Source organism: Neltuma alba, unplaced genomic scaffold, assembly GCF_004799145.2.
Source record: "Neltuma alba isolate B1F8T4 unplaced genomic scaffold, ASM479914v2 tig00001344_pilon, whole genome shotgun sequence".
NCBI classification, from domain to species: domain Eukaryota; kingdom Viridiplantae; phylum Streptophyta; class Magnoliopsida; order Fabales; family Fabaceae; genus Neltuma; species Neltuma alba.
In genome coordinates, this window is record NW_021632426.1 from 64,117 (window position 1) to 88,270 (window position 24,154).

Consider the following 24,154-nt stretch of genomic DNA (forward strand, 5'->3'; position numbering starts at 1 on the left):
CAAATCATAATTTCACATATTAGAGGGCCTTATTTGCTATTTTCCCTTTTAAAAATGCTTAAATTTAATTTTCAACAATATTTCTTGAAAATTTCTAGCCTTAGACAAAACGCATCGAACGAGTCACTTTCATATACACAATAGATATTATCAAGAAAGAATCTGTTATTCATCCAAATTAAGCTTGGACCGTTTTGTTTATCGATTATCACCTTTTGCAACAGGGATCTTGCATTGTATTTGTATTCAAATGGTTGTTTTCGAGCCTATTAGTTGAGCTTCGGAGTTCAGATTCGCTTATTCAGTTTTGTAACTTGCAATTTTTAAGCGTCATAATTTCAGAAGAGTACATGAAGATGAAGTCACTCAGGGCCACTCCTTCCTCGCTCCTGTAAGGTGTAAATATCGTAGTGAAAGCAAACCCAAAAATATCAGCGCATCGAGTTAACCATGGCTTCGTGGTGCTCGTCGTCTTGTTCAGTCACCTCCATCACCTGCCGCTGCTCTGTTCAGTGTCACTCTTTCCAATTGCACAATCGCCCTTTGCTTCATCTGAATGCTTTCCCACCTACTTCGTCTTCTCGAGTTGCCCCTATTAGAATTAAGCTTCCATTTCACAGAAACAACTCATTCAAGCACAGGAATTCAAGTGGGTGTAGTAGAATAATTGTTTGTTGCACGAGCAGTGATACAGAAATGGACTTGAAGGATTCATTACGTTCGCCGTCAGACATCGACTGTGTAGGAACAGGGCAAGACGTTGAGTGCCTCATTGAGCCGGATGAAGAAAACGGGAAATCGGTGGAAGTGGAATCGTTGGGAATTTCTATAGAGGGGTTATTGGAATGGGCTGTGTTGGTGTCGCCTTTCTTCTTTTGGGGAACGGCTATGGTGGCCATGAAGGAGGTGATTCCCAAATCTGGACCTTTCTTTGTGTCTGCATTTCGTCTTGTTCCCGCTGGTTTTCTCCTTGTTGCATTCGCTGCTTCCCGAGGTCGACCTTTCCCATCTGGTTTTAACGCTTGGCTGTCCATCTCTCTCTTTGCTGTTGTCGATGCTGCTTGTTTTCAGGTGCGTGCCATCTTGTGTGTTCCTTCATATTTTCAGTGATGTTATATCACTTGCTGCTGGCTTTTCTCTGTCCAGTAAATTTATAATAAGTATTAAAGGCAGCAATCGTTTGCCGCAGGGCTTTCTTGCTGAAGGATTACAAAGGACATCAGCTGGTTTGGGCAGTGTACGTTGGCGGATAATTTCTTAATCTAGTTAACTGTTTAAATGATTTTGCCTGAGATGTTTTTTTTTCAGTCGTGGCATACTGAAGTTATGTCCATTTCCAACAATAGAAGATCAGGTGTATATTAGATTGGCCATTATGAATGATTTTAATAATTGTTGGCAGTGAAGTTGCTACATGAATCAGCGCCTCGGTGTTATAATAAAATGTTTAATAAGTAACAACAAGACTTTGTTTTCTATGATTTTTTTTATTAATTCACGAGAGATTATTTAACTCACATGTACACCAAGCAAATGGGAGGTCTGACGGTTGTTAAGTAAACCACATCTATGATACGTCTTTGGGTTCATTTTTTATTGGCTTGGTATACTTAGGATTGTCTTAAAATGTTTTAGTCCATTTCTCTTTGCTTTCCAATCATAACAACTCTCTTGCAGTCTGACTAAACTTTCTGGTTCTATGACTCATTAAATATATTGCAGGTCATAATTGATTCACAACCTTTGACTGTGGCCGTTCTTGCAGCCTTATTATTTGGAGAGTCCATCGGAATTGTTGGAGCTGCGGGGCTTCTTTTGGGTGTAATAGGACTTGTGCTTCTTGAGGTAAATTTTTCAGTCGGTATTTCTAGTCCAATTTTACTTTAGCTTAGGATGTGGAGTATCATGCTCATCATATTGAGTCCTCAATCAATATATTATTGAGGTTCGACAGTTGACCCGTTAATAACACCTTTCCTACAGCTTACCCCAAAAAACCAAAAAAAAAAGAGGAGAAGGAAACTGCGCTTCCCACTTTGACTGCTGGGAGTGCCAATTGATAGATTCTACTTACCTTACACAGTAGCTGTATGAACTAATCAGCTTTCAACAACTTGCATATTTTATGTTATGTGAAAATGTCACTAGATTGTAGGGACATACTCTGCATCCAAACACCAATGTGAGGCCACCTTTCATGTCTTTAAATAAAAGGATTCCTTTTCCATGGTATGTAAATCAATATATGTGCAATATTTATAATACTTGCTATCATTATTCAACAGTAATTTTCTCGTAGTAATTTTTTTCCTTTTTTATTTACGGACATGACTTCTGCATATGCAAAATAATGTTTTTTTTATCTCATTCCCTTTTACCGTGTCATGCTCAGGTGGCGGAAATTTTTGTGTGTAAATCTAAGCCAAGTTTGTTGCAATATCATTATTGTTCTGCTGTGGAACAAAATGTCTGCTGTATAGTTTTAAAATAACAGAAAATCCATTTTGATTCCTAAATTATAGGTGGACTTTCATTTTGTTTCTCCATAGATCATTTTTTCAGTTTAGTCTTTGAATCTTTCAAATGCTTGCAGTGTTGTCCTTCTATCTCATTTGCTTTCAACTTTCAATCTCTAAGGCCAAACCTGACTATATGAAGACTTGGATGTTATTGAGCGGCAAAGAATATCCAAATCAGTAGATTGTCCACTTTAGCATTAAATTTTGGAGGAAAATATGTTGAATGTTACTGATCAATTAGTTATCAATATGTTAGATGTGTTTACCCTCTCACTTAAGTTCTTTTCTCCTTCAATTTCTGTCTATTGTCTTCCTCCTTTCTCTTTATATCTCCTTCCATCCTCTCCCCTCAAGGCATTATTATAACCCTAACAATAAACATAAATGCACACCATTCTACAAAAAACTTTTCTGACACCAAGTTTTATATGTTGCAATTATCTTTTACGGTTTTATATCTCCCATCCAATCAGTGCGTCATTCTTGTAGAGATTGGGCTACGTTATAAATCATTATGTGCCAGTGCTTTATGTGTTTCTGCCTCTATTCATTCCTTTTTTCTTCTTCTTCCCTCCTTTTTAATTTTCAACAGTACAAGAAATCGCTGGTCTTGACAATAAAGTTAAGGTTCTGTCCCGTTACACTGCATCATAGAAATGCATTTAATCGGACTTTTTTTCTTTTCTTTTGGCTATCTGTTTGTGTAATATCTGGATAATTATCCTACTCATCCCCTTGGTGTCCGTACTTGTCACTTTAAGGTTCAGTTTCTGCCTCCATTGAAACTTGGTCAATTTAAACTTTTTCAGCCTTTATAAGAACAATGTTTTGGAAACTTGACACAGCTCCCCACCTTGTATTGCATATTGACAAACTCAATGGAAGCATTTCGTCAGATATGATTAACCTTATCAATCACTGTAAAATGCACCTATCTAAGATGTTTAGCTGAGCTACTGCTGTGGCTCCTCTCCCTATCCTATTCACAGTCTAGCCAGGGGAGAAAAAACTAAAGTTATCTTGCCACCCCAGCACAAACTGGAAACAGCAGTCGAATTTTTATACATGAAGTAAAGGACATATCTTGAATCACTTACCACAATAAAGATTTGGGTTACAGTGCATCCATTACCCCAAAATATTTTCTTAGGTGCATCTAGCATTTCGAAGTATTTTGTGGTGTATCTAACACCCTGAAGTATTGTTTTAAGTGCATCTGTCACCTTGAAGTATTTTTTTGGTGCATCGAGCATCCTAAAATGTTTTTTCAGGTGCGTCTAGCACCATAAAATATTTTTCCATAGCAAAAAATATACTTCAGGGTGCTGGATGCATCACAAAATACTTCGGAGTGGATGCTCTCAAGAAAATATTTCAGGGTGCTGGATGCACTACAAAATACTTCGGGGTGGATGCGCTCAAGAAAATACTTCAGGGTGCTGGATGCACCTTAACCCAAGATATTTTTGTAATTTTTTATTTAAAATTAATAATGCATTATTCCTTGAAGCCTGTTGAATTCCCTCCAGATTTTATTCAGTTTTTTAGTTGTTTTTTTTGGTAGTTGCCTGCTCTGTCATTTGATGAGAGCAATTTCTCACTCTGGGGGAGTGGGGAGTGGTGGATGCTTCTTGCTGCTCAAAGCATGGCAGTTGGCACGGTCATGGTTCGCTGGGTCTCTAAGTACTCTGATCCTGTGATGGCAACTGGATGGGTAGGATTCACGGTCTTTCTGTAGTGTTTCATAGTCTTATTGATTATCGTTGTTAGTTAAAATGCAATTTTGGCGGATAATTAGTTTTCTTTCCAATCAATTCATACAAGTTTCAACCTATATCTCAGCTCTCTTATCCGTATAATTATTTAATATATTGGTAGCCTCTATATTCATTACCAGTAAATAAAAAGGACAGAATGGCAATTTTAAAAACTATACAGATAAACATGCTGGACTCCTTTCACTGAAGTTATTGGAGTTGATGAGTATTGTTTTATGCTAAGAAGGTTAGATTACAGGAGGATTATGGAGAAAAGCAAATTTATCATGGTTTTGCAATGATGTAAGGAAGCAAGGTTAATGCATATGCTATTGTGGTTGCAGCACATGGTAATTGGTGGTCTCCCTCTTCTGGCAATCTCCATTCTTAACAATGATCCTGCCATTAGTGGAAGTTTTAAAGAGTTCAGTTCAACTGATATACTGGCGCTCCTCTATACTTCAATTTTTGGAAGTGCTGTCAGCTATGGCGTATTCTTCTATAGTGCAACTAAGGGTCTGTATATTTCTCTTATACTATTATATATCTTCAAATTTCATCAACCAACTCCAGCTTTCTCTTGACGTTCAGAGTTGGAGTGACTCTTTTCATATTCCATTTTGTAATTCGCTTGTGTTATTGATACATTATTAGTAACATATGCATGATTCAACTCTGGTTACAAGTAAATCTTAAAACTCCATATTAATAATGCTTTTGTGATGTGTTGCAGGTAGCTTGACCAAGCTCAGCTCCCTCACGTTTTTGACCCCAATGTTTGCTTCCATTTTTGGGTAACGGGCTCTTTTCCTTGTCCAACTTTAAACCGTTTTCACTTTTATGATAGTACCGAAGGCCTACGACTCATGCCATCCAGAGCAAGAAGCTTAGTATAGAGGGATAGAACATATCCTTAGTTGAATTGTAAAAATAACCAATGCTTAATTGTAAAACTATCTTATTAAAATGCTTTTGCACTAAAGTAAGGGAAAATGACATCCAAGGGCTCAACTTAAAAAGCCGACAACTAAAGACATGAAACATAAACCAAAGACCACAAGCCACTACTTGTGATCCCTCAAGTTAGAACATTATTTACTGATATTACATCGGTGTTTTTGTTTTGCCATTGTTCTTGAATGAAAATACGGCGTAAAACTTTGGAAGGTCAAGTTGTTACTCTATGGAGCAATAGTGGTAACTTTGACACCGATGTTAACAAATGGTTTTTCAGGGAGATATGATTTTTAAGGTCCTTTTATATCAATATTATACGGCTTTGGTTCTGTAGGTTTTATTTTCCCAGATATTGAGTTGAAATGTAAGACCCAAAAAAAAGAAAAGACTGAAAGCCGTGAGAGTCTTTCCTATTGTCAGGCCAGATTTTAAAAGATGACTAAATTCTTAAAAGGCGATGGGGGTTTGCTACCAATGGCATCATTCACAAGTCATTACTTCTTTCTTTGATCTTTTAACCTTCTTTAGTGTCGTGATTTCTTTATTATCTATCCCTTTCCCTCATGCCGTTGTTATTTACATATTTATTTTTAAATTTCAGGTTTCTGTATCTGGGTGAGACCTTCTCACCTTTACAACTAGTTGGGGCCGTTGTTACTTTGGCTGCAATATACATGGTTAACTATAGAAACACTTCAAAATGAAGAATATACTGAAATACTCCATATTTTATAAGTTCTTTGCGCCTGAACAAGATGTGAAACAATTGCTTGGGGAATTGGATGTTTATATGAAGACATCAATTTGGAGATATGCCACGAGCAAGGTTTGGTTTGAGAACCGGACAAGAGAAAATTGAAACAACATCATCTACAGTTTCTGAGCTTATCATTAATTTCTGTAAATAGTGTTTCAATTGTTGCTGAACCTCAGAGTCATAGGTTAAGCCGTGGAAACCTGTCTAGGTACGATATATATGTAGCATGCTCTTTAGAAAGCTTGAAATTTACTATCAAGCTGGATTCCAGGCCTTATTTAGGAATCAGTTGTTTTCGTAAAAGTTGCATTGTCGTCTTGGGGACCTTAAATGCTGCAACTTGACAGAAGCGATAAAAGTGTATAGATTATAGTTTTTGTATTATCAAGAACATTATTGATAGAATGCCAATTTACCACATCAATGCTCATATTCTCCCGTTTTTCTGTCTTAATTACTTTTATTACTGTATTTTAATTAATTTACCACATCGGTGCTCATATGTAAAGTAAAAAAGGTGAAGCTGTTTCTTTCTCCCACGAGCAGAAAGTTTGCCGCAAAAGCCTCCCTCTTTCTGAAGCTCAAATTTCAAAGTAAAGTGAACAAAGTTGGGAACAGCTAAATTTTCTTTTTAGTGAAAAAAAGTTGCAAAAGTTTTCTCATCAACGGTTAGAAACCAGGTTCAGTTTTTCACTCCTACCAAGAGCTACTTTGCACAAGCCTTTTCTATAAAGGGCAATTCACGGTCAGATCAATACACCTTCATATCTATAAAATATTTAGGATTTAGGATGCCTTTGAATTTTAAATTTCATTGCTCCAATGTTACATTCAAATTGATACACCTTCCTAAAGCATTCCATAAAGGATAATTTTAGTCATGGTTTTTTGTTTCGGTGAACAATTTTTAGTCATAGTTTTAATCAATACTCCCTCCGTTTGTTTTTTTCCCCACATAAGCAAATGCTGAATATGATTTCTCTTTTTCATAAGCAGAAGCAACAAAATTTGAGATGCATTTCAGACGTCTTTTCAAAATTGCTCATTGTTAACCACTTTTTACTAATGAGTATCATTAAAATAGTAAAGAAAGTAAAGCATTAATTATAAGGGCATTTTACTTCAAAACTTTTAGTTTGCAAAATACTTATTAAGATAAACTTTTTTTTTTTTAATCTGCGTGAGAGCTGGTTAAAATTTGCTTCTATTGGCAGACAAAAGGATATTATAACTATGAAAATAAGGCCATTGTCCATTTTTATTCATTTAATTGATTTTTTTTTTGTATTCTAATAAAAAATGGTCTGATTCTACGTGAGGCTATTCTGGTATATAAATAAAACTTACACTAAGCCACATTATTTTCTATTTATGAATAGCATTTCCCATTTCTTACCTTCCATATAATATATTGAAAAAGGAATAAAGTACATTTAGCATTCTAAAGTATTTTGTGGTATATTTAGAAATATTTTTGAATGTGTCCAACATCATAAAATATTTTTTTTCTCTTGGTGTTAAAAAAATATTTTACTGTAGCTGTAAAGATATGAAATATTATTGTAATTAGTATAGGATATCAGATATGATAGCATAGGATCAGATTAGATATGATACGATATTATCTCCTAATAATGAGCCATTAATGCCTAGGCTCCTCCCTTGTGTATATATCTCCTCATTCTCAATGTGAATAATAGAAGAAACATATTTCATATTATTTCCAAATCAATATGGTATCAGAGCAGTCCGTTTAGGAGTAATTTCCCTATGTTTAAACGTTGCTGCGCCGTACACGTACTGTTCCTACCGTCCAGCTTTGTGCCCATCATTAGGGCTTCTGTATTTGGCCTCTGAACGGAGCACGCGCCGGCCAGGGAGGATCGCACGGCGCCGACCGGCCGATCCCTGAAGTTTCGCGGCCGTCCGAGCAGCGCGTGACCGTCACGCGCCGTCACCGCGGCGGTACTGTTCACGCGCCGCCGCGTTTTTCGCCGTCCGAGCAGTTCGTCGACTTCGTCTTGCATTTTCCGGCGCATCCCTGGTACTTTTCAGGTCTGGATCTGTCCCCTGTGTGTTGATTCAGAGCTGTTTGGTTACTGTGCCTTGTGAACAGTAACGTTTCAGACTGGTATTGCTGTTCCTGCCTTCTATAGATTGTAGGAGGTGTTGTTTGGTCCCTGGAGTGATCATTTGTGGCTACTTATTCTTTCCTGTCATTGCTAGACTTATTATCTCTTTTCTATTTATCTCTCATGGGTGATACTAAGTCTACAGTTACCTCTGAGGTGGTTCCCGTAGTCGTTAAGATTACTGAGCACAAATTAAACTGGACGAATTATCTAGATTGGAGTAAAACTATTCGTATCTACTTACGGAGCATTGAGAAGGAGAATCATTTAACTGAAGACCCTCCGACCACAGACACCCGTCAATCGTGGTTAAGGGATGATGCTCGGCTCTTCTTACAGATTCGCAACTCCATTGACAGTGAGATTATTCCTTCTATTTCTCACTGTGAATTTGTTAAGGAACTGATGAATTATTTAGAATTTTTATACTCAGGCAAGGGTAATATTTCTCGTGTTTATGAGGTTTGCAAAGCGTTTTATCGCGCAGAGAAGCAGGATCGCCCTCTCAAGACCTACTTCATGGATTTTAAACGGATGTATGAAGAATTGAATGTTCTTATGCCTCTTAGTACTGATCTGAAGGTCCAACAGGCCCAACGAGAGAACATGGCTATTATGAGTTTTCTCACTGGTCTTCCGCCTGAATATGAAACTGTTCGCTCTCAAATTCTGTCTGGGTCTGAGATTCCTACCCTTCAGGAGGTGTTCTCTCGTCTGATGAGGACTGAAAATCTTTCATCACTGCCTACCACTGCTCCTGTTAGTGCACTAATCAGTCGAGGCCAAAATGATGGTCGTGGAACGACTAACCGTGGGAATTCAAGGCAAGGGGGAGCGACTCCAGAGTCGAGTGGAGTGATATGCTACTACTGCAAAGAACCGGGCCATACGAAGCGTACGTGTCGTAAGCTGCAAAATAAGCAGCAACGTAATAATTCTGCACATGTGGCAACGCTAGCCAAGGACACGGTCACGATTTCTGCTGATGAATATGCCCAATTAAAATCCTCCACATCATCCGTGAGTGCTCCTACTGCTACAGGTAATCAGGCTACTGCTCTTGTCTCTTCTTCCTCCAAATGGATCATAGATTCTGGTGCTACTGACCACATGACAGGTAACCGCCATCTCTTTTCCACTTATAATTCTTACGCCAATCCTTCAACTATCACTATTGCTAATGGCTCCCATTCCCGAGTAGTTGGATCTGGCACTATTAAACCTACCCCTTCTATTCCCTTGTCATCTGTGCTAGATGTCCCTGACCTTGCATTTAACCTGCTTTCCCCTAGTAAACTTACTCGCCAATTAAACTGCTGGGTCTCACTCTTTCCTGATCATTGCTTGATACAGGATCTTTTGACGAAGAAGATTATTGGTAGGGGCTATGAATCTGGTGGACACTATTTCCTTGACGAGCAGGGTTCGCATGCAGTAGCCTGTACCGGTGGTGTCACTCCCTTTGAAGCACATTGCCGTTTGGGTCACTTGTCTTTGTCTTCTTTAAAAAGGATTTATCCTCATTTTCAATATTTGTCATCTTTAGATTGTGAGTCGTGTCAGTTTGCTAAACATCATCGTCTTCCTTTAGTCTCTCGAGTCAATAAACGGGTTTCATCCCCTTTTGAGTTAGTTCATTCTGATGTTTGGGGTCCATGTCCTACTGTGTCCACTGCTGGTTTCAAATACTTTGTTACGTTTGTTGATGATTATTCCCGTACAACTTGGTTATATTTAATGAAAAATCGTTCCGAATTATTTTCTCATTTTTGTGCCTTTTCTGCTGAGATTAAGAATCAATTTAATTCTTCCATTGGTACCTTACGAAGTGATAACGCCAAAGAATACTTCTCTGCTTCATTCCAGTCCTACATGCTTCAAAACGGCATCCTCCATCAATCCTCTTGTGTTGATACACCAGCTCAAAATGGTGTTGCCGAACGTAAAAATCGTCATCTCCTAGAGGTGGCACGAGCACTTTTGTTTCACATGAAGGTTCCGAAACCTTTCTGGGCTGATGCTGTCTCCACCGCTTGCTTCCTCATTAATCGCATGCCCTCTTCCGTCCTTGATGGTGCCATTCCCTACACCACCCTTTTTCCTTCCAAACCTTTGTTTCCCATTGATCCTAGGATTTTCGGGTGCGTTTGCTTTGTCCGAGATGTGCGACCCTCTGTCTCTAAATTAGATCCAAAGTCTCTTAAGTGTGTCTTCCTTGGTTACTCTCGGGTTCAAAAGGGCTACCGATGTTTCTCTCCTACTCTTAATCGTTATCTTGTTTCTGCAGATGTCACCTTTCAAGAATCCGTTCCCTATTTTTCTCCTTCCACTTCTCCTGTACCTCCTCCCTCTGCGGAAGAGGATGATCTTCTAGTATACCCTGTTGTCCCACTGTCAACTCCACCACCTCCGGTTCTGGCTCCTGCTCAGCCTCCTGCACGACCACCCGTGTCTCATGTTTACACAAGACGTTCAAAGGAAACCCTTGTTACTGCACCAGGTTCTGCCCCTCCACTATCTGCTTCGTCATCAGATCCTGAGTTGAGTATCTTGCATCCTGAGCCGACACCTATCTCCCACTCCGAGACACCTCCGGTTCCTGAACCAGACCCTTCCCTTGACTTGCCCATTGCTCTTCGCAAAGGTATACGTACTTGCACCCATCCTATTTCTTCATTTGTTTCATATAACCACCTCTCCCCTATTTCTCGTGCCTTTGTCTCTTCCTTAGATTCTGTCTCCGTGCCTAAGACCCTTCATGAAGCTTTGGCCCACCCGGGTTGGCGTGCAGCTATGGAGGAGGAGATGGCGGCCCTTGACCAGGCTGGCACTTGGACTTTAGTTGACTTACCAGCAGGGAAGAAGGCTATTGGGTGTAAATGGGTCTTAACCCCTAAAACCCGTGCTGATGGTTCTCTTGATCGCCTTAAAGCGCGCTTGGTTGCTAAAGGCTACGCTCAAACCTATGGTATAGATTATTCTGAGACTTTCTCCCCTGTCGCAAAACTTTCCTCTGTTCGTCTCTTTATTTCTCTGGCAGCAACTTATGGCTGGGATCTCCATCAGTTGGATATCAAAAATGCCTTCTTGCATGGTGATCTTCTTGAGGAAGTTTACATGGAGCAACCGCCAGGCTTTGTTGCTCAGGGGGAGCGTGGGAAAGTATGTCATCTCAAGAGATCCTTATATGGCCTGAAACAGAGTCCCCGGGCATGGTTCGACAGGTTTAGTACTGTTGTGCAGAAGTTTGGCATGTGTCAAAGCAAGTGTGATCACTCTGTGTTCTATCAGAGAACAGACATCGGCATGATTCTATTAGTTGTGTATGTGGATGATATTGTGATTACAGGGAGTAATTCCTCAGGGATCTCATCACTCAAATCCTTTCTTAACTCTCACTTTCAAACAAAAGATCTGGGTCCATTGAAGTACTTCCTCGGAATTGAGGTCTTGAGGAGTAAGAAAGGCATACTATTGACACAGAGGAAGTATGTCCTCGATCTGTTAAAGGAAACAGGGAAGCTGGGGGCTGCACCAAACAATTTTCCTATGGTTTATAATCCATTGCTTGATGCTGATGGGAGCATACCAGTTGAGAATCCCATTGATGCTGCTAAGAGCAAACCGTTTGAGAATCCGGAAAGGTATCGCAGATTGATTGGAAAATTGAATTATCTGACTGTGACCCGTCCTGATATTACCTATCCAGTCAGTGTACTTAGCCAGTTTATGGTCTCACCTACTATCAGACAATGGGAAGCCTTAGAACATGTACTTCATTACTTGAAAGGTTCCCCAGGTCGCGGGATATTATACAGAAATCATGGTCACACAGATATTGAGTGCTTTTGTGATGCTGATCATGGTGGTTCAAAAGCCACTAGAAGATCCACTACAGGATATTGCGTCTTTGTAGGAGGAAACTTGGTATCCTGGAGGAGCAAGAAGCAAAATGTGGTGTCACGGTCAAGTGCAGAGGCAGAATATAGAGCTATGGCACAATCTGTGTGTGAGATAGTCTGGATATATCAATTATTGAAGGAGGTTGGTCTTAAAACCTCATTACCAGCAAAACTATGGTGTGACAATAAAGCAGCTTTACACATAGCATCTAATTCGGTGTTCCATGAACGCACAAAACACATCGAGATTGACTGTCATTTTGTTCGGGATAAGCTCAAGGAAAACTTCATTTCAACAGGACATGTGAAATCCAGTGATCAGCTGGGTGACCTCCTTACTAAAGCTTTAAATGGGGTTCGGGTTAACTATCTTTGTAACAAGTTGGGCATGATTGACATTTATGCTCCAACTTGAGGGGGAGTGTAAAGATATGAAATATTATTGTAATTAGTATAGGATATCAGATATGATAGCATAGGATCAGATTAGATATGATACGATATTATCTCCTAATAATGAGCCATTAATGCCTAGGCTCCTCCCTTGTGTATATATCTCCTCATTCTCAATGTGAATGGTAGAAGAAACATATTTCATATTATTTCCAAATCAATAGTAGCAAAACGGGACAGCTTTTAGAGAATTAGATTGCAATGGATATGCCTGAAACTTGTACTAGATATAGACATATTGCAATCTAACCATTGAAGCTTCCAAAATCCAGGGAATGGAAATTATGAAGCTTCCTTGTCCCCCCGATTGATTTAAGTGTTCAATGATCATTGAATGACTTTAACATGAACGTGAGGTTTGTTCATGACCATTGAACGGTATGTACTTGTTTACTGATGAGAAGAGAATTTTATACAGGCTTCTGCATGGAATCGCCCATACTAACCCTTCAATCATGTTTTAACATGCACAAGGAAAATAAAGGAGAGAATCTATGAATATTGAAAAATCAAGGCCTTAATTAAACTTGAAATGGTTGCAAGTTTGCAACCCCAAACAGAAGCAATAATCAGTACTTTAAAAGAAAACTAGACAAAGATACATGTCCATACATATCATAATCTATGTGGTCGCAGCCGCTGTAACAGATATGGTATGCAAACTCTTATCTGCACCAAGCCTGCCCCTCCCTATTCCACCGCTGTGCTGATGATCACATTCTCTCCTCTTGCCATTGGACTTCTTCCTCGTTTCCTCCATGTCACGTCCTGCTTCAGATGCCCAGCTTGACGAACCTTTCTGGACTTCTTCCTCTGTGGAGTTCAATCTTGAACTCCAGCAATCTGTAGAATCAGCAGAATTGGGTTCCCATGAAGAAGAAGAGAACCCCCAGTTCTGTTGACCACTCACAGTGAAACTGTTGCTTCCTGAAGACTCTTGATCCTCCATGTCTGCCCCACTACCATTACCACCGCCACCACGAACTGAACCACCCCTCTTCACTGTGACATACTTATGAAAGCTTGGCTCCATCACATCATCATGTACAACAACCTCAGATTCTACAAATGGATCTTTGGTGTCTGTGATCCTCTTCTTCCCATAATGATTTGAACCCAATAAGCCATTGTAGTCATTCTTAGTTGATTGACACGTGGGTGGACTTTTTCGGTCATCGGAGAAGGGACCGAGGAGATTTGAGCTGTTAGTGGAGTTCAGATCAGCAACAGCTTCAAGTATAGAGCAGGCTTTAGTTACGCAAGCAGGGAGAGAGACAGACGGTGTGGCAGTGCTTTTTTGGTGGAAGTTTTGGATGTCTTCAAGTAGTAGCGAGGTGTATGACTGCTCAGGATTCAACATTGCTTCAGGGTTGATGTCCAGGTCCCGGGACCGCCTAGAGGACCGGCTTCTTGTTAATGTGTGGGATTGTTTAAGGTTGTCAATTCCTGAAGGCACAACTGTTTTCACAACAATATTTTCAGTCATTGGACAATGCCCGATCACCTCTTCCTCGTGTTGCTCCTTTGGCTTGCAATTTCTCCCCACACCCCTGGTTCTGCTTTTGGCGTTGTCATTCACATCAACATTCATGTTCTGCATCAAAGAAAATTAGCATTATTCGTCATCAAATTATCAAATTTCAGAAAAATCACACCCATTGGCCGACAAGCAAACAATAAACAGAACAAAATCAAAAGAAATTTCTTCAGTTCTTTCTGGTGAGAAATGTTAAATTAGTGAAGGATTACCCTATTGTTAGTGTTGGCTGACTGGGGATAAGCAAGTGAATTGGGATCAATTTCACTCAATGGGTTTCTTCTATAAGGCGATTGATCTGCTTTCCTTGAAGAGTTACGGCTAAGTGAGGGTTGTTGCTGAGGATTGTTCTCTCCCAGTGCTTTTGAACTTGCTGCATTACTATTTGCTCTTGCAGGGGATTGAGAACGTGGTGAGGCTGCAGATCTTGAACCCACCATGCCACTATCACCAACATTCCTCTTCACTGAGATCTTCTTCACTCCAGATTCTCCTCCACCACCATTGTTACTCTTATCCATAACCAAAGATGAAACAGTTGGAGGGACTGAGACCATCTTCCCGGGTCTAGCAGAGGAATTGCTGTTATTGCCGCCTGCAATGGCAGAAGTTGAGTTTGTGCTTGGCGGGTTGCTGGTCTCCGAAGATCTTCTGCCAGGAGATCTGCTAACCCTTCTCTCTCTGCTACTGGATCGCTGGTTCTGCTGCTGATCTCTTTCCCTGCTGGGCGTCCTTCTCCTTCCATGAGAAGAAGACGGCTTCCTTGGAGATTGACGGTCTCGTGGGCGGTGTTGGCGGCGTTTCTCTCCATCATCTTCACACAGATCACTATTGTCAGTGCTTTTGGCTCTCCTTTGGTCATCATCAGCAGAAATGGTGTCATTGTCACAATGATCAAAATCAAAGCTTCTCTTTGAACCGGAGTACCTTCTCCTACGTTCACCAGCACCAGCAGAAGAAGAAGCAGTTTTACCAGAAGAGCTTCTGCTGAGTCTCCCACACTGTATGAGAATTGCATCCACCTCTTCTTTAGTGCAGCTTGAAGTCCTCACACCCACTCCCATGGCTGCTGCTGATGGTGCTGATGCTGGTGGCACAATCTTGTTTGTACCGATTAACTCAGCTGCTTCAATAGTAGCTTCATTTTCAGCAACGCCATCAACTGAGGCGTTCTGGTGAACAGTTGGTGGGCATTTGGAATTTCTCTCTCTGTCATCATGGCTTTTCCTGTGCTTGATGATGAAAATCTCTTTTTTAACTTGGCCTCCTTCATCTTCACGCACTGGCTCTTGCTTATCTGGAAGCACTGTCTTCTTGTCTTTCTCCGGATTCAGTTGTGGCTCAGTTTCCACTTTGGGTTTGGAAACAGAAATGACATTGGCAGAATTCTTCTTCAGCTCAGAAGGCGCTGAAGAAGAAAGAGACTTGGTTTCAACAACAGGAGAAAAGGAGGAGGAGGACCCTTTCTTCTTACTCAAACATGTACCCATCGAAGTTCCTCTGGTCTGACCTTAGCAATGGAGCAAGGGATTGAAAGAAGGAAATGACAGAGACTGGAAGGATTAGGAGGGCGGGAAGAGGGGGGAGGGGAGAGAGCGGAAGGGGAGAAGAAGAAAGGAAAGGCAGAGAGAGAAAAAAAGGCAGATTTGAATTGAAATTAAGACGAAGGGGAAAGGAAAAGGTTGGACAATGCCCAAGAAAACTAATAATCATTCATTGCATTCAATTGAGAAAAAGTTTGCAACTTTCTGATTTAACGAAGGGGAAGATGCAGAGAGAAAGAAGAAGAGACAGAGAAAATTCAAATTTTGGTAACGGGCGGGCTGCCTGTCTCTCTCTACAGAACACAGATCCAAAAGAGGATGAATTTGCTGTCTGACCCAGCCAAGCTAACCCCACTTAACTTGAACGTCACATTCAAGCCATCCCATGGCACTCTTTTAAAAATTTGAGGGTAAAACAGTAAAAATATTATTCCCCCGGTCCCTCCCAAGTCCCATCCATAATATAAATTGTTTTAACTAAATCATCAAAACTAAAAATTATAGTTAGCTTATCAAATGTCTCTCAAGTTTAAATTTTTTTCTAGCTTTACTTTTAATAAATGAAGTTGTGGAGGAGAAAGAAAAATATAAGAAGTTATATTTAAACATTAATCGTAGGAAAAATTTTGACCAAAAAAAGAATTAATTACTCTTTAAATAATTTATATCTGGGTCCAAATCATTTTTCTAAAAGTGACTCATATTATGGATCGGAAGGAGCACTAAATATCATTTTGAAATTTTAATTTTTTTGTATTTCTAAAAAAATATTGTTTCATTTTCTAAATATAAGATTTAATTTTTCGTGCAACTATAATGAAAGGAAATGACTAAATGAGTATTAAATGATATTCTTATTATTCTATTTTTAAGGTAAAAAAAAAAGGTAATTTTTTGCCATTAAATTATTTCATCAAATTTATTATATGAATATACAATTTATCCCAGATTCATTATAATGTGTCACTGCTTTTTCCCTGAGAAAATATGTATATTAGGTACTAAAAAAGAAAAAGAGAAAATATGATATTAAATTAGCAGTATAAGGTTGAAAAATGATTAAATTTAAAAATTTTCTCAATTTCAACAGAACAATGAATGGGGAAGTGCTAACATTCTGCGGGGAAGTCGCTGAAAACCGTGAGAAGCTTGACGGCCTAGACCGGCACCTTGGGGTTTGTCGTGTTCCGAGAGGGGGGATTCAAATTTGAGGCAACGGTTACATTTGGTCTGGGTCAACAAAAAAGTATGCCTTGAAATTGATGAGGAGAGAATATTCTATGAGGAAATCAAACCACCAAGCAACGGCTATTTTTCTATCTGCTGGTACTTGCGTGGTTTGGAGCATTGGGTTTCAAAAAGAATGTGGCAACTGGCAAGTGAGTACGAAGAGGTAAGAAGCAGGATGCTAGCTTAGCTTATCAGATTCACATGTGATACGATATGACACTCTAACTGCTTCAAAATTGAATGACTACGGCCACTTTTAGATTCCCTCTCAGATTCCAAAGATTTACCCAAAAGTGTTTGGTTATGCCTAAAATTTTTTTTTAAAATCAAGATAAATTTTTTACATATTTATTTATGTACTATACAATTATTTTTGAAACTATTGTTAGATTTTCATCCCAACACCCTTTAATTTTTATCTATCCCCTAATGGCCAAAATTTACAATAGTGGTACGCAATTCTATATATGGTCTCAATTGTTTTGGAAGATGTTTAGATAAAAATAAAATCATGATTTTAAAAGTGTTTTTATGATATATGTAATGAAATTTAACTCGATCTGTCAAAAAGTACTCCCTCCGTTCCTTATTATAAGAGACGAATAACCGAATTACGTTGATCAAAAAAGCAGTTAAAATTAGTTAAGAACAATCAATGTGTAAAAAATATAATTTCTTTTCCAAAAATGCCCTCATTAATAAGGAGAGAGAATATGAGAGAGAACAATTAAATTATTGAAAGAAAGAGAAAGGGAATGGAGAGAGAGTGTGAGTTGGAGACAATAAATATGGATAAAATAGGAAATCAACACAAAAAAGTAGAGACAACTTTTAAGTGTCTCTTATATATAGGAACATGCCATAAGCATCAAATGTCTCTTATAATAAGGAATGGAGGGAGTACTTTTTAAAAGTACTTTTGTGGCTATCCAAATACCTCTTTGAGTTTTCTCCGCAGTCCTTCCCATCCCCTTTAGATTACAATGTTTTTGTCATTTTTATTAAATAGTAATTAAAATTATTGTTGTTTGAAAACTTCAAGTAAGTTATTAATTTTATTTGCATTAATGCTCACTTTATGAAGTCCATTCAACTTTGAATAAGTTGACTTTAATTTAAAGAATGGTTTATGTTAGGAGCACTTTGGCTCTTATATATATATATATATATATATATATACACACACACACATATATATAAAGTAGTAAATTTTTTTTGCCAACAATAAAGTAGTACATTGTACCATGTGAAAAGGATTTGGATAGATAAATAATTGCACACGAGATAAAATCACACACTAAACATCAACTTACAAGAAAGTTCATGTGACAATACATGAAATAGAAATATGGGAAAATCCCATATAAATACCTATTGAATTCTAAAATCCCAAATAAGTCACTCTAATTTCACAAAAGACAAATAAGCCTACATGTATTAAATCGGAATTTGCAAATTTTGACAAATTACCTCCATGCCCCTTTTCTCATTTCCTTATCTTCTCTCTCTTCGTCGTCTTTTTTACGGCAGAGACACAGCTTGTATGGGAAATTACTTTATGCCGTGGTTGCATCATTCTTTCAATGGGTTTTGTTAGACATTGGAGACGCAGTTGAAATATTTTAGGATAGAGAAGAGAGATCGCCATTGATTTTCGGAGCACACCATTCTACAACGGATCCTCTTCTTCAAATAGCGGCCATTGCAAAACTTTGTTGCTTATATTTATGAATCAAAAGAAGCCATGAGAACCAAAATATAACAACTATGAGTCATCTTCTTTAGAGAGAGAGAGAGAAGACGCAGCTAGATCTTCTTTTTCCTCAGTCATGGTAGCACTAAATATAGTTACTGTCATAGAACAGTCTGGTTTTTGGTAAATGTCATTAGTGCAGTTGTCAAACCCATTATAAATGTTGTCAATCATATTATTTTGTAATAGATTGACTTTTGTAGTCTTAATGACAAGAAAATATTATAAATATTAGTTTAATATTAATGCTACCTTGTCATTTGAATATATTTAATGTAACTTCTGTCATAGGCTTGTTGTTTTTTCATAAATATTGTCATTTTAGTAGTCAATTCCATTACACATGTAATAAATTATGAAAGTTATTGATATTATGTTTATTATGATGTTTTTCTAGTGTACTTGTATACTACCTTGTTAATACATTTTGACCCTCGTTTAATTCCCCCAAAGGCTAGATTTAAAACGGGTTGCAAAAATTGCTATGCGTGTAGTAATTTTCATTACGCAAGTTATCATTCCCATTACATCTTTAATAAAGTTGCCTGCAAATGAACTAAAATTGGATTGCAAATAATCAAGTTACAAGTCTCATAATGCTTTTGTGCGACCTGTTTTAAGTCATTTACATATTATTTTACAAAACAAGTAACGAAAATGACAACTTGCATAATGCAAGTTATCATTTCCATCAAGCGACTTGTAATTTGATTATTTGCAATCCAATTTTAGTTCATTTGCAGGCAACTTTATTAAAAATGTAATGGGAATGATAACTTTCGTAATGAAAATTACTACACGCATAGCAATTTTTGCAACCCATTTTAAATCTAGCCTTTGGGGGAATTAAACGAGGGTCAAAATGTATTGACAAGGTAGTATACAAGTACACTAGAAAAATATCATAATAAACATAATATCAATAACTTTCATAATTTACTACATGTGTAATGGAATTGGCCACTAAAATAACAATATTTACGAAAAAACAACAAGCCTATGACAGAAGTTACATTAAATATATTCAAATGACAAGGTAGCATTAAGATTAAACTAATATTTATAATATTTTCTTGTCATTAAGACTACAAAAGTCAATCTATTACAAAATAATATGATTGACAACATTTATAATGGGTTTGACAACTGCACTAATGACATTTACCAAAAACCAGACTGTTCTATGACAGTAACTATATTTAGTGCTACCATGACTGAGGAAAAAGAAGATCTAGCCGCGTCTTCTCTCTCTCTCTCTAAAGAAGATGACTTATAGTTGTTATATTTTGGTTCCCATAGCTTCTTTTGATTCATAAATATAAGCAACAAAGTTTCGCAATGGCCACTATTTGAAGAAGAAGAGGATCCGTTGTAGAATGGTGTGCTCCCAAAATCAATGGCGATCTCTCTTCTCTATCCTAAAATATTTCAACTGTGTCTCCAATGTCTAACAAAACCCATTGAAAGAATGATGCAGCCACGTCATAAAGTAATTTCCCATACAAGCTGTGTCTCTGCCGTAAAAAAGACGACGAAGAGAGAGAAGATAAGGAAATGAGAAAAGGGGCATGGAGGTAATTTGTCAAACTTTGCAAATTCCGATTTAATACCTGTAGGCTTATTTGTTTTTTGTGAAATTAGAGTGACTTATTTGGGATTTTAGAATTCAATAGGTATTTATATGGGATTTTCCCCAGAAATATTGAATACCACTCCTATGATCACCGAAACTGCCACGTAAGATGCCAATGGAGAGCATTAATGTCAAAAATTAAAAACTGTAAAATGTCAATGAGAGTTCTATAAATTTTAACTTTTTTCATGTAAAGACAATAAATACATAATAAATTGTATTACCTTAAAAAAAGGTCAGACGTTATACCGTGCACTAAACTTAATCATTCAAGACAGAAATGAGAATATCTTCTTTTATGGAGTAAGCGTTTGTGTTATACATAAATACATTAAATAAATAATCTTCTAGAACATCATAAATGATGAGGGTCCTTAATTTAAAATAATTTTACATTTCATATCAGTATTTAATTCAAATTTATAAAGAATTGAAAATGAATGAAAAATATGATAACACCAATTAATTTAGAGTGCCATTTGTCATGAATTTAATATAGGGAAAATGACATTAAAAAAAGTTGAAAATTACAATATTCTAGTTCACGCACCTAAAATTTCAAGAGAGAAAGTGGTGCCTCATCTGGGTTTTTCTTTGCAATTATAATCAAATGACTAAAATACTCTTGCATCAATTTAAAAAAAGTTATCAAACTTGTCATTATCAATATATTTCTTATCATTGGCTGTTCAATACTTGTCATTGTCAATTCATAACTTATTAATAAATAATTTGTCATTGCCAATATATTTCTTTTCATTTGCTTTTTAATATTTGTTATTATCAATTTACAACTTGTTAATAAACTTTTTGATGTAAGGACATTTTTGTCATTTAACTACATTTACAAAATATCGTGTTAGGCATTACTTTCTTCCTTGGGATTTTGAAGTTTTAGTGCCTAAATTGAAATATTATAATTTTTAACTTCTTTTTATGTCATTTTTCTTTTAACAGGGATGTCACTTGTAATATTAAGATAAAGCCTCTATAAATATATATAATAAAAGATACCTCATATTTATAAATTTAGATGAATATAGTATACCCGAGATTTTACCAATATTGTTTGGGGTAAGCTTGGTAATGATGTCTTTCGAGTGGTTCAAGGTTTTTTCCGGTTCCCGAATATGCCTGGACCTTTGAATTGCCTTGGTTCGGATGGGTGATAGTGATGTCTCATTTATGTAATTTGCTGTATGAGATTACTAAGATAATGTGTTTACGAATCCAACAGATTATCCAGGAACTCGTCTCTCCATTTCAAAATGCATTTATTAAAGGGCATTCCATTTCAAACAATGTTCTGGTGGTTAGTGGGGTAGTGGCCAAACTGAGATCCTCAAGTAAGCAACAAAAAAAAAAAAAAAACTTGTTAGTGTTTTTTAAAAATTGATACTGAAAAAGCTTATGATGAACTCTCGTGGAATTTTCTTCGTGCTGTTTTGGTCTTAATGAATTTTCCTTAGACGTAGATAGAGATGATTATGGTGTGTGTTTCCTTTGCCTCCTTCCAGGTTTCAATTAATGGCTTTCCTTCTCAAGACCTCTCTCTTGAATGTAGTATAAGACAGGGGGACTCCTTATTACCTTACCTTTATATTCTCTGTTCTGATGTTCTTCTTGGTTGGATTATTCAGTTGCAGAGACAGGCATTTGGAAGGGTATCAAGATCTCCAGGAACTCTCTTCCACTCACTCGCATGTTTTTGCTGATGATAACTTGTTGTCTGCATAGGATAATCCACAACAATTGAGGATAGTGAACAGGGTTTTGGAAACATATGGCCATTTGGCTGCACAGAGAGGGGGAAAAGCCAAATCATCAATGGTTTTTAGTCCTAACATCAGTCATACTTCGAAGACTCAGCTACCCCAATATATGGGATTTAAATTTGCCTCCAAGCTTGGTAAGTACCTTGGCACTTATGTGGATTTGGGTAAAGATAAATCGATTGTCTTTGATGATATCATGGAGAAACTAGATTCAAAACTCTAGGTATTGGAGGACGAGACTTCTTTCTCAGGCAGGCAGGTTAGCGGTGATCAAATAATCAATTCCCTCTCTATTGGTTTATCAGCTTTCATGTGTCAAATTACCTGCATATTTTGCTCATGATACTGATATATATGAGGTTAGCGCGTTTTTTCTGGGAGATTCGGTGGATAAAAAGAAGATTCATCCCAAAGCTTGGGATCAGCTTTGTCTTCTGACTTCTACTGGCTAGGAATTATTAAGAAGATTGAAGAATTAATTACGCTCTACTGGCTAGGAATGTTTGGCGCTTGCTCAATGCTTGAGAGGATTCTCTATTCTCTCTTACCTTGAAACCAAAATATCTTTCTAGTACTCATTTCAAAAGCCATTAGTTCAAAAGGAATGCAGGTGTTAATCCAAAACAATCTTTGTTGGAAAGTAGGTTCAGGTCAAAGCATCAGTATCTTTAGCCACTACTAGCAGCTAATTTAGGTTGTTGCCCCTATAACTATTAAGATTTATTTGGTCAGAAAGCCTCCCTTTATTTGGTTAAAAATTTTAAAAAGGAGGAAAGCTAAAAATGTTCCCTCCACTGTCCTCCATTTTAGCTCCTCCCAAATTGAGGGTTTTTAATAAGGAGTTAAATTTTTAGACCATCATATCCTTATGTTTTTTTTTTTTGGTATTTCACTACTACCCATAAAATATATTATTATAATATTTATTTCAAATGAAAAATATACTATCTTAAGTAAAAAATAAAAAAATACAAATTATTGTGATTAAAAAATATATTATCATAAAAATTAATTAAAATAAAAAATTATAATATTATAAAATTAATTGTTTTTATAAATATATTATTTATTCAATATATTTTAAAGCTGAAAAAAAAAGCATAGCCTAAAGAAAGTAAAATTTTATTTTTTTTAGAGCATATAAAATTTGTTAATTTGATTGTTTCAAATATATTCTTATATTAATTAGAATAAAAAATTACTGCACCAATTTTTTAACGCACATATTAACATGATAATACTGAATTTTTATTAAATTATATAATTTAAATTAAGATGTAAATGAATTTATATAACATATTAATAAAAAAAATATAAACTAATATGTAAAAGTAAAATGGTTAATTGATTATTACTCTCCTCCTCCTTCCCCTCTTGAACTAAACATATTAAATATCTCTCTTTTTTTCTTCTTTTTAATCAAATCAAATAAGGTAAGAATAAACTCCTCCAAAAAAAATCCTCTCCTTCCCACCCTCCCCTCATACCTTAGTTTTGTGGCGAACTTGTTACTGCAAAACGTTGGATGCTGGAATCTAAAATTGATCGAGCAAGTCATCTGCAACTAATTAAGTACAGGCCTTCTCTAGCATGAATTCCACAATTTTGGATTGTCATGAAGAAATTCGATTGGCCTCACTGGGTAACATTATTAATGTAAGTTTGAACCAACACACATTTATGAATTCAAAAGTACACTAAATTTAATTCTTATATATATATATATATATATATAATCACAATTTTAAATGAATTTATTATTTTTTTTAATAAAGGTGTCTTATAAATATCCCATCAAGGATCACATCATACGCTGCTGTACTTTAAAATTTATATAAAGTTTGAGTTTTCACTTTTATGTCAAGACATGTGCTAGTTATAGAAGAATTAAACTCATGAGTTATATCATGAAATTATGGAAGAAGGCAAAAAGCTCAGTCTCTAGAGTAAGAATCTTGTTTTGAATCTAATTATTTGGCATATTGCCCAAGAATATAGGTTGAGATTAGAGACTTATATTTCTGAAAACCAATTTGGGTTCATGCCAGGAAGATTGACAACAGAAGCGATCTATTTACTAAGGGGCTTAATGAAAAAGTATTGAAGCCATAAAAGAGACTTGCATATGATTTTTATTGATTTGGAAAAAGCTTACGGCGTGTTTCCAGAGAAGTGCTCTGGAGAGTCTTGAAGAAGAAAGGGGTG

The 24,154-nt window shown here is 36.9% G+C and overlaps 2 protein-coding genes across 2 annotated transcripts; one reads left to right on the forward strand and one right to left on the reverse strand.

Moving 5' to 3' along the window:
• Window positions 1–268: 268 nt before the first annotated feature.
• LOC114755715 (WAT1-related protein At3g02690, chloroplastic-like) lies at window positions 269–6,429 on the forward strand. The gene is made up of 7 exons (XM_028944583.1): window positions 269–1,071; window positions 1,190–1,237; window positions 1,723–1,845; window positions 4,084–4,233; window positions 4,621–4,792; window positions 5,010–5,070; window positions 5,835–6,429. The coding sequence occupies exons 1-7, from the start codon at window positions 451–453 to the stop codon at window positions 5,935–5,937; spliced, it is 1,278 nt and encodes a 425-aa protein (XP_028800416.1). The 5' UTR covers window positions 269–450; the 3' UTR covers window positions 5,938–6,429.
• Window positions 6,430–12,968: 6,539 nt separating this feature from the next.
• Window positions 12,969–15,571, reverse strand: LOC114755801 (uncharacterized protein At1g65710-like). Its single transcript, XM_028944680.1, has 2 exons — window positions 14,227–15,571; window positions 12,969–14,071 (listed from the first exon to the last, which is right to left on the reverse strand). Exons 1-2 carry the CDS (start codon window positions 15,502–15,504, stop codon window positions 13,100–13,102), a joined length of 2,250 nt encoding a protein of 749 aa, XP_028800513.1. The 5' UTR covers window positions 15,505–15,571; the 3' UTR covers window positions 12,969–13,099.
• Between the last annotated feature and the right edge of the window lie 8,583 nt (window positions 15,572–24,154).

Coding starts and splice junctions, on each gene's coding strand:
- LOC114755715 (XM_028944583.1), top strand. CDS start 451: ATGGCTTCGTGGTGCTCGTCGTCTTGTTCAGTCACCTCCATCACCTGC. Junction 4,234..4,620: donor CTGTGATGGCAACTGGATGG/GTAGGATTCACG, acceptor TTGTGGTTGCAG/CACATGGTAATTGGTGGTCT. Junction 4,793..5,009: donor CTTCTATAGTGCAACTAAGG/GTCTGTATATTT, acceptor GATGTGTTGCAG/GTAGCTTGACCAAGCTCAGC.
- LOC114755801 (XM_028944680.1), bottom strand. CDS start 15,504: ATGGGTACATGTTTGAGTAAGAAGAAAGGGTCCTCCTCCTCCTTTTCT. Junction 14,072..14,226: donor CAGCCAACACTAACAATAGG/GTAATCCTTCAC, acceptor TCTTTGATGCAG/AACATGAATGTTGATGTGAA.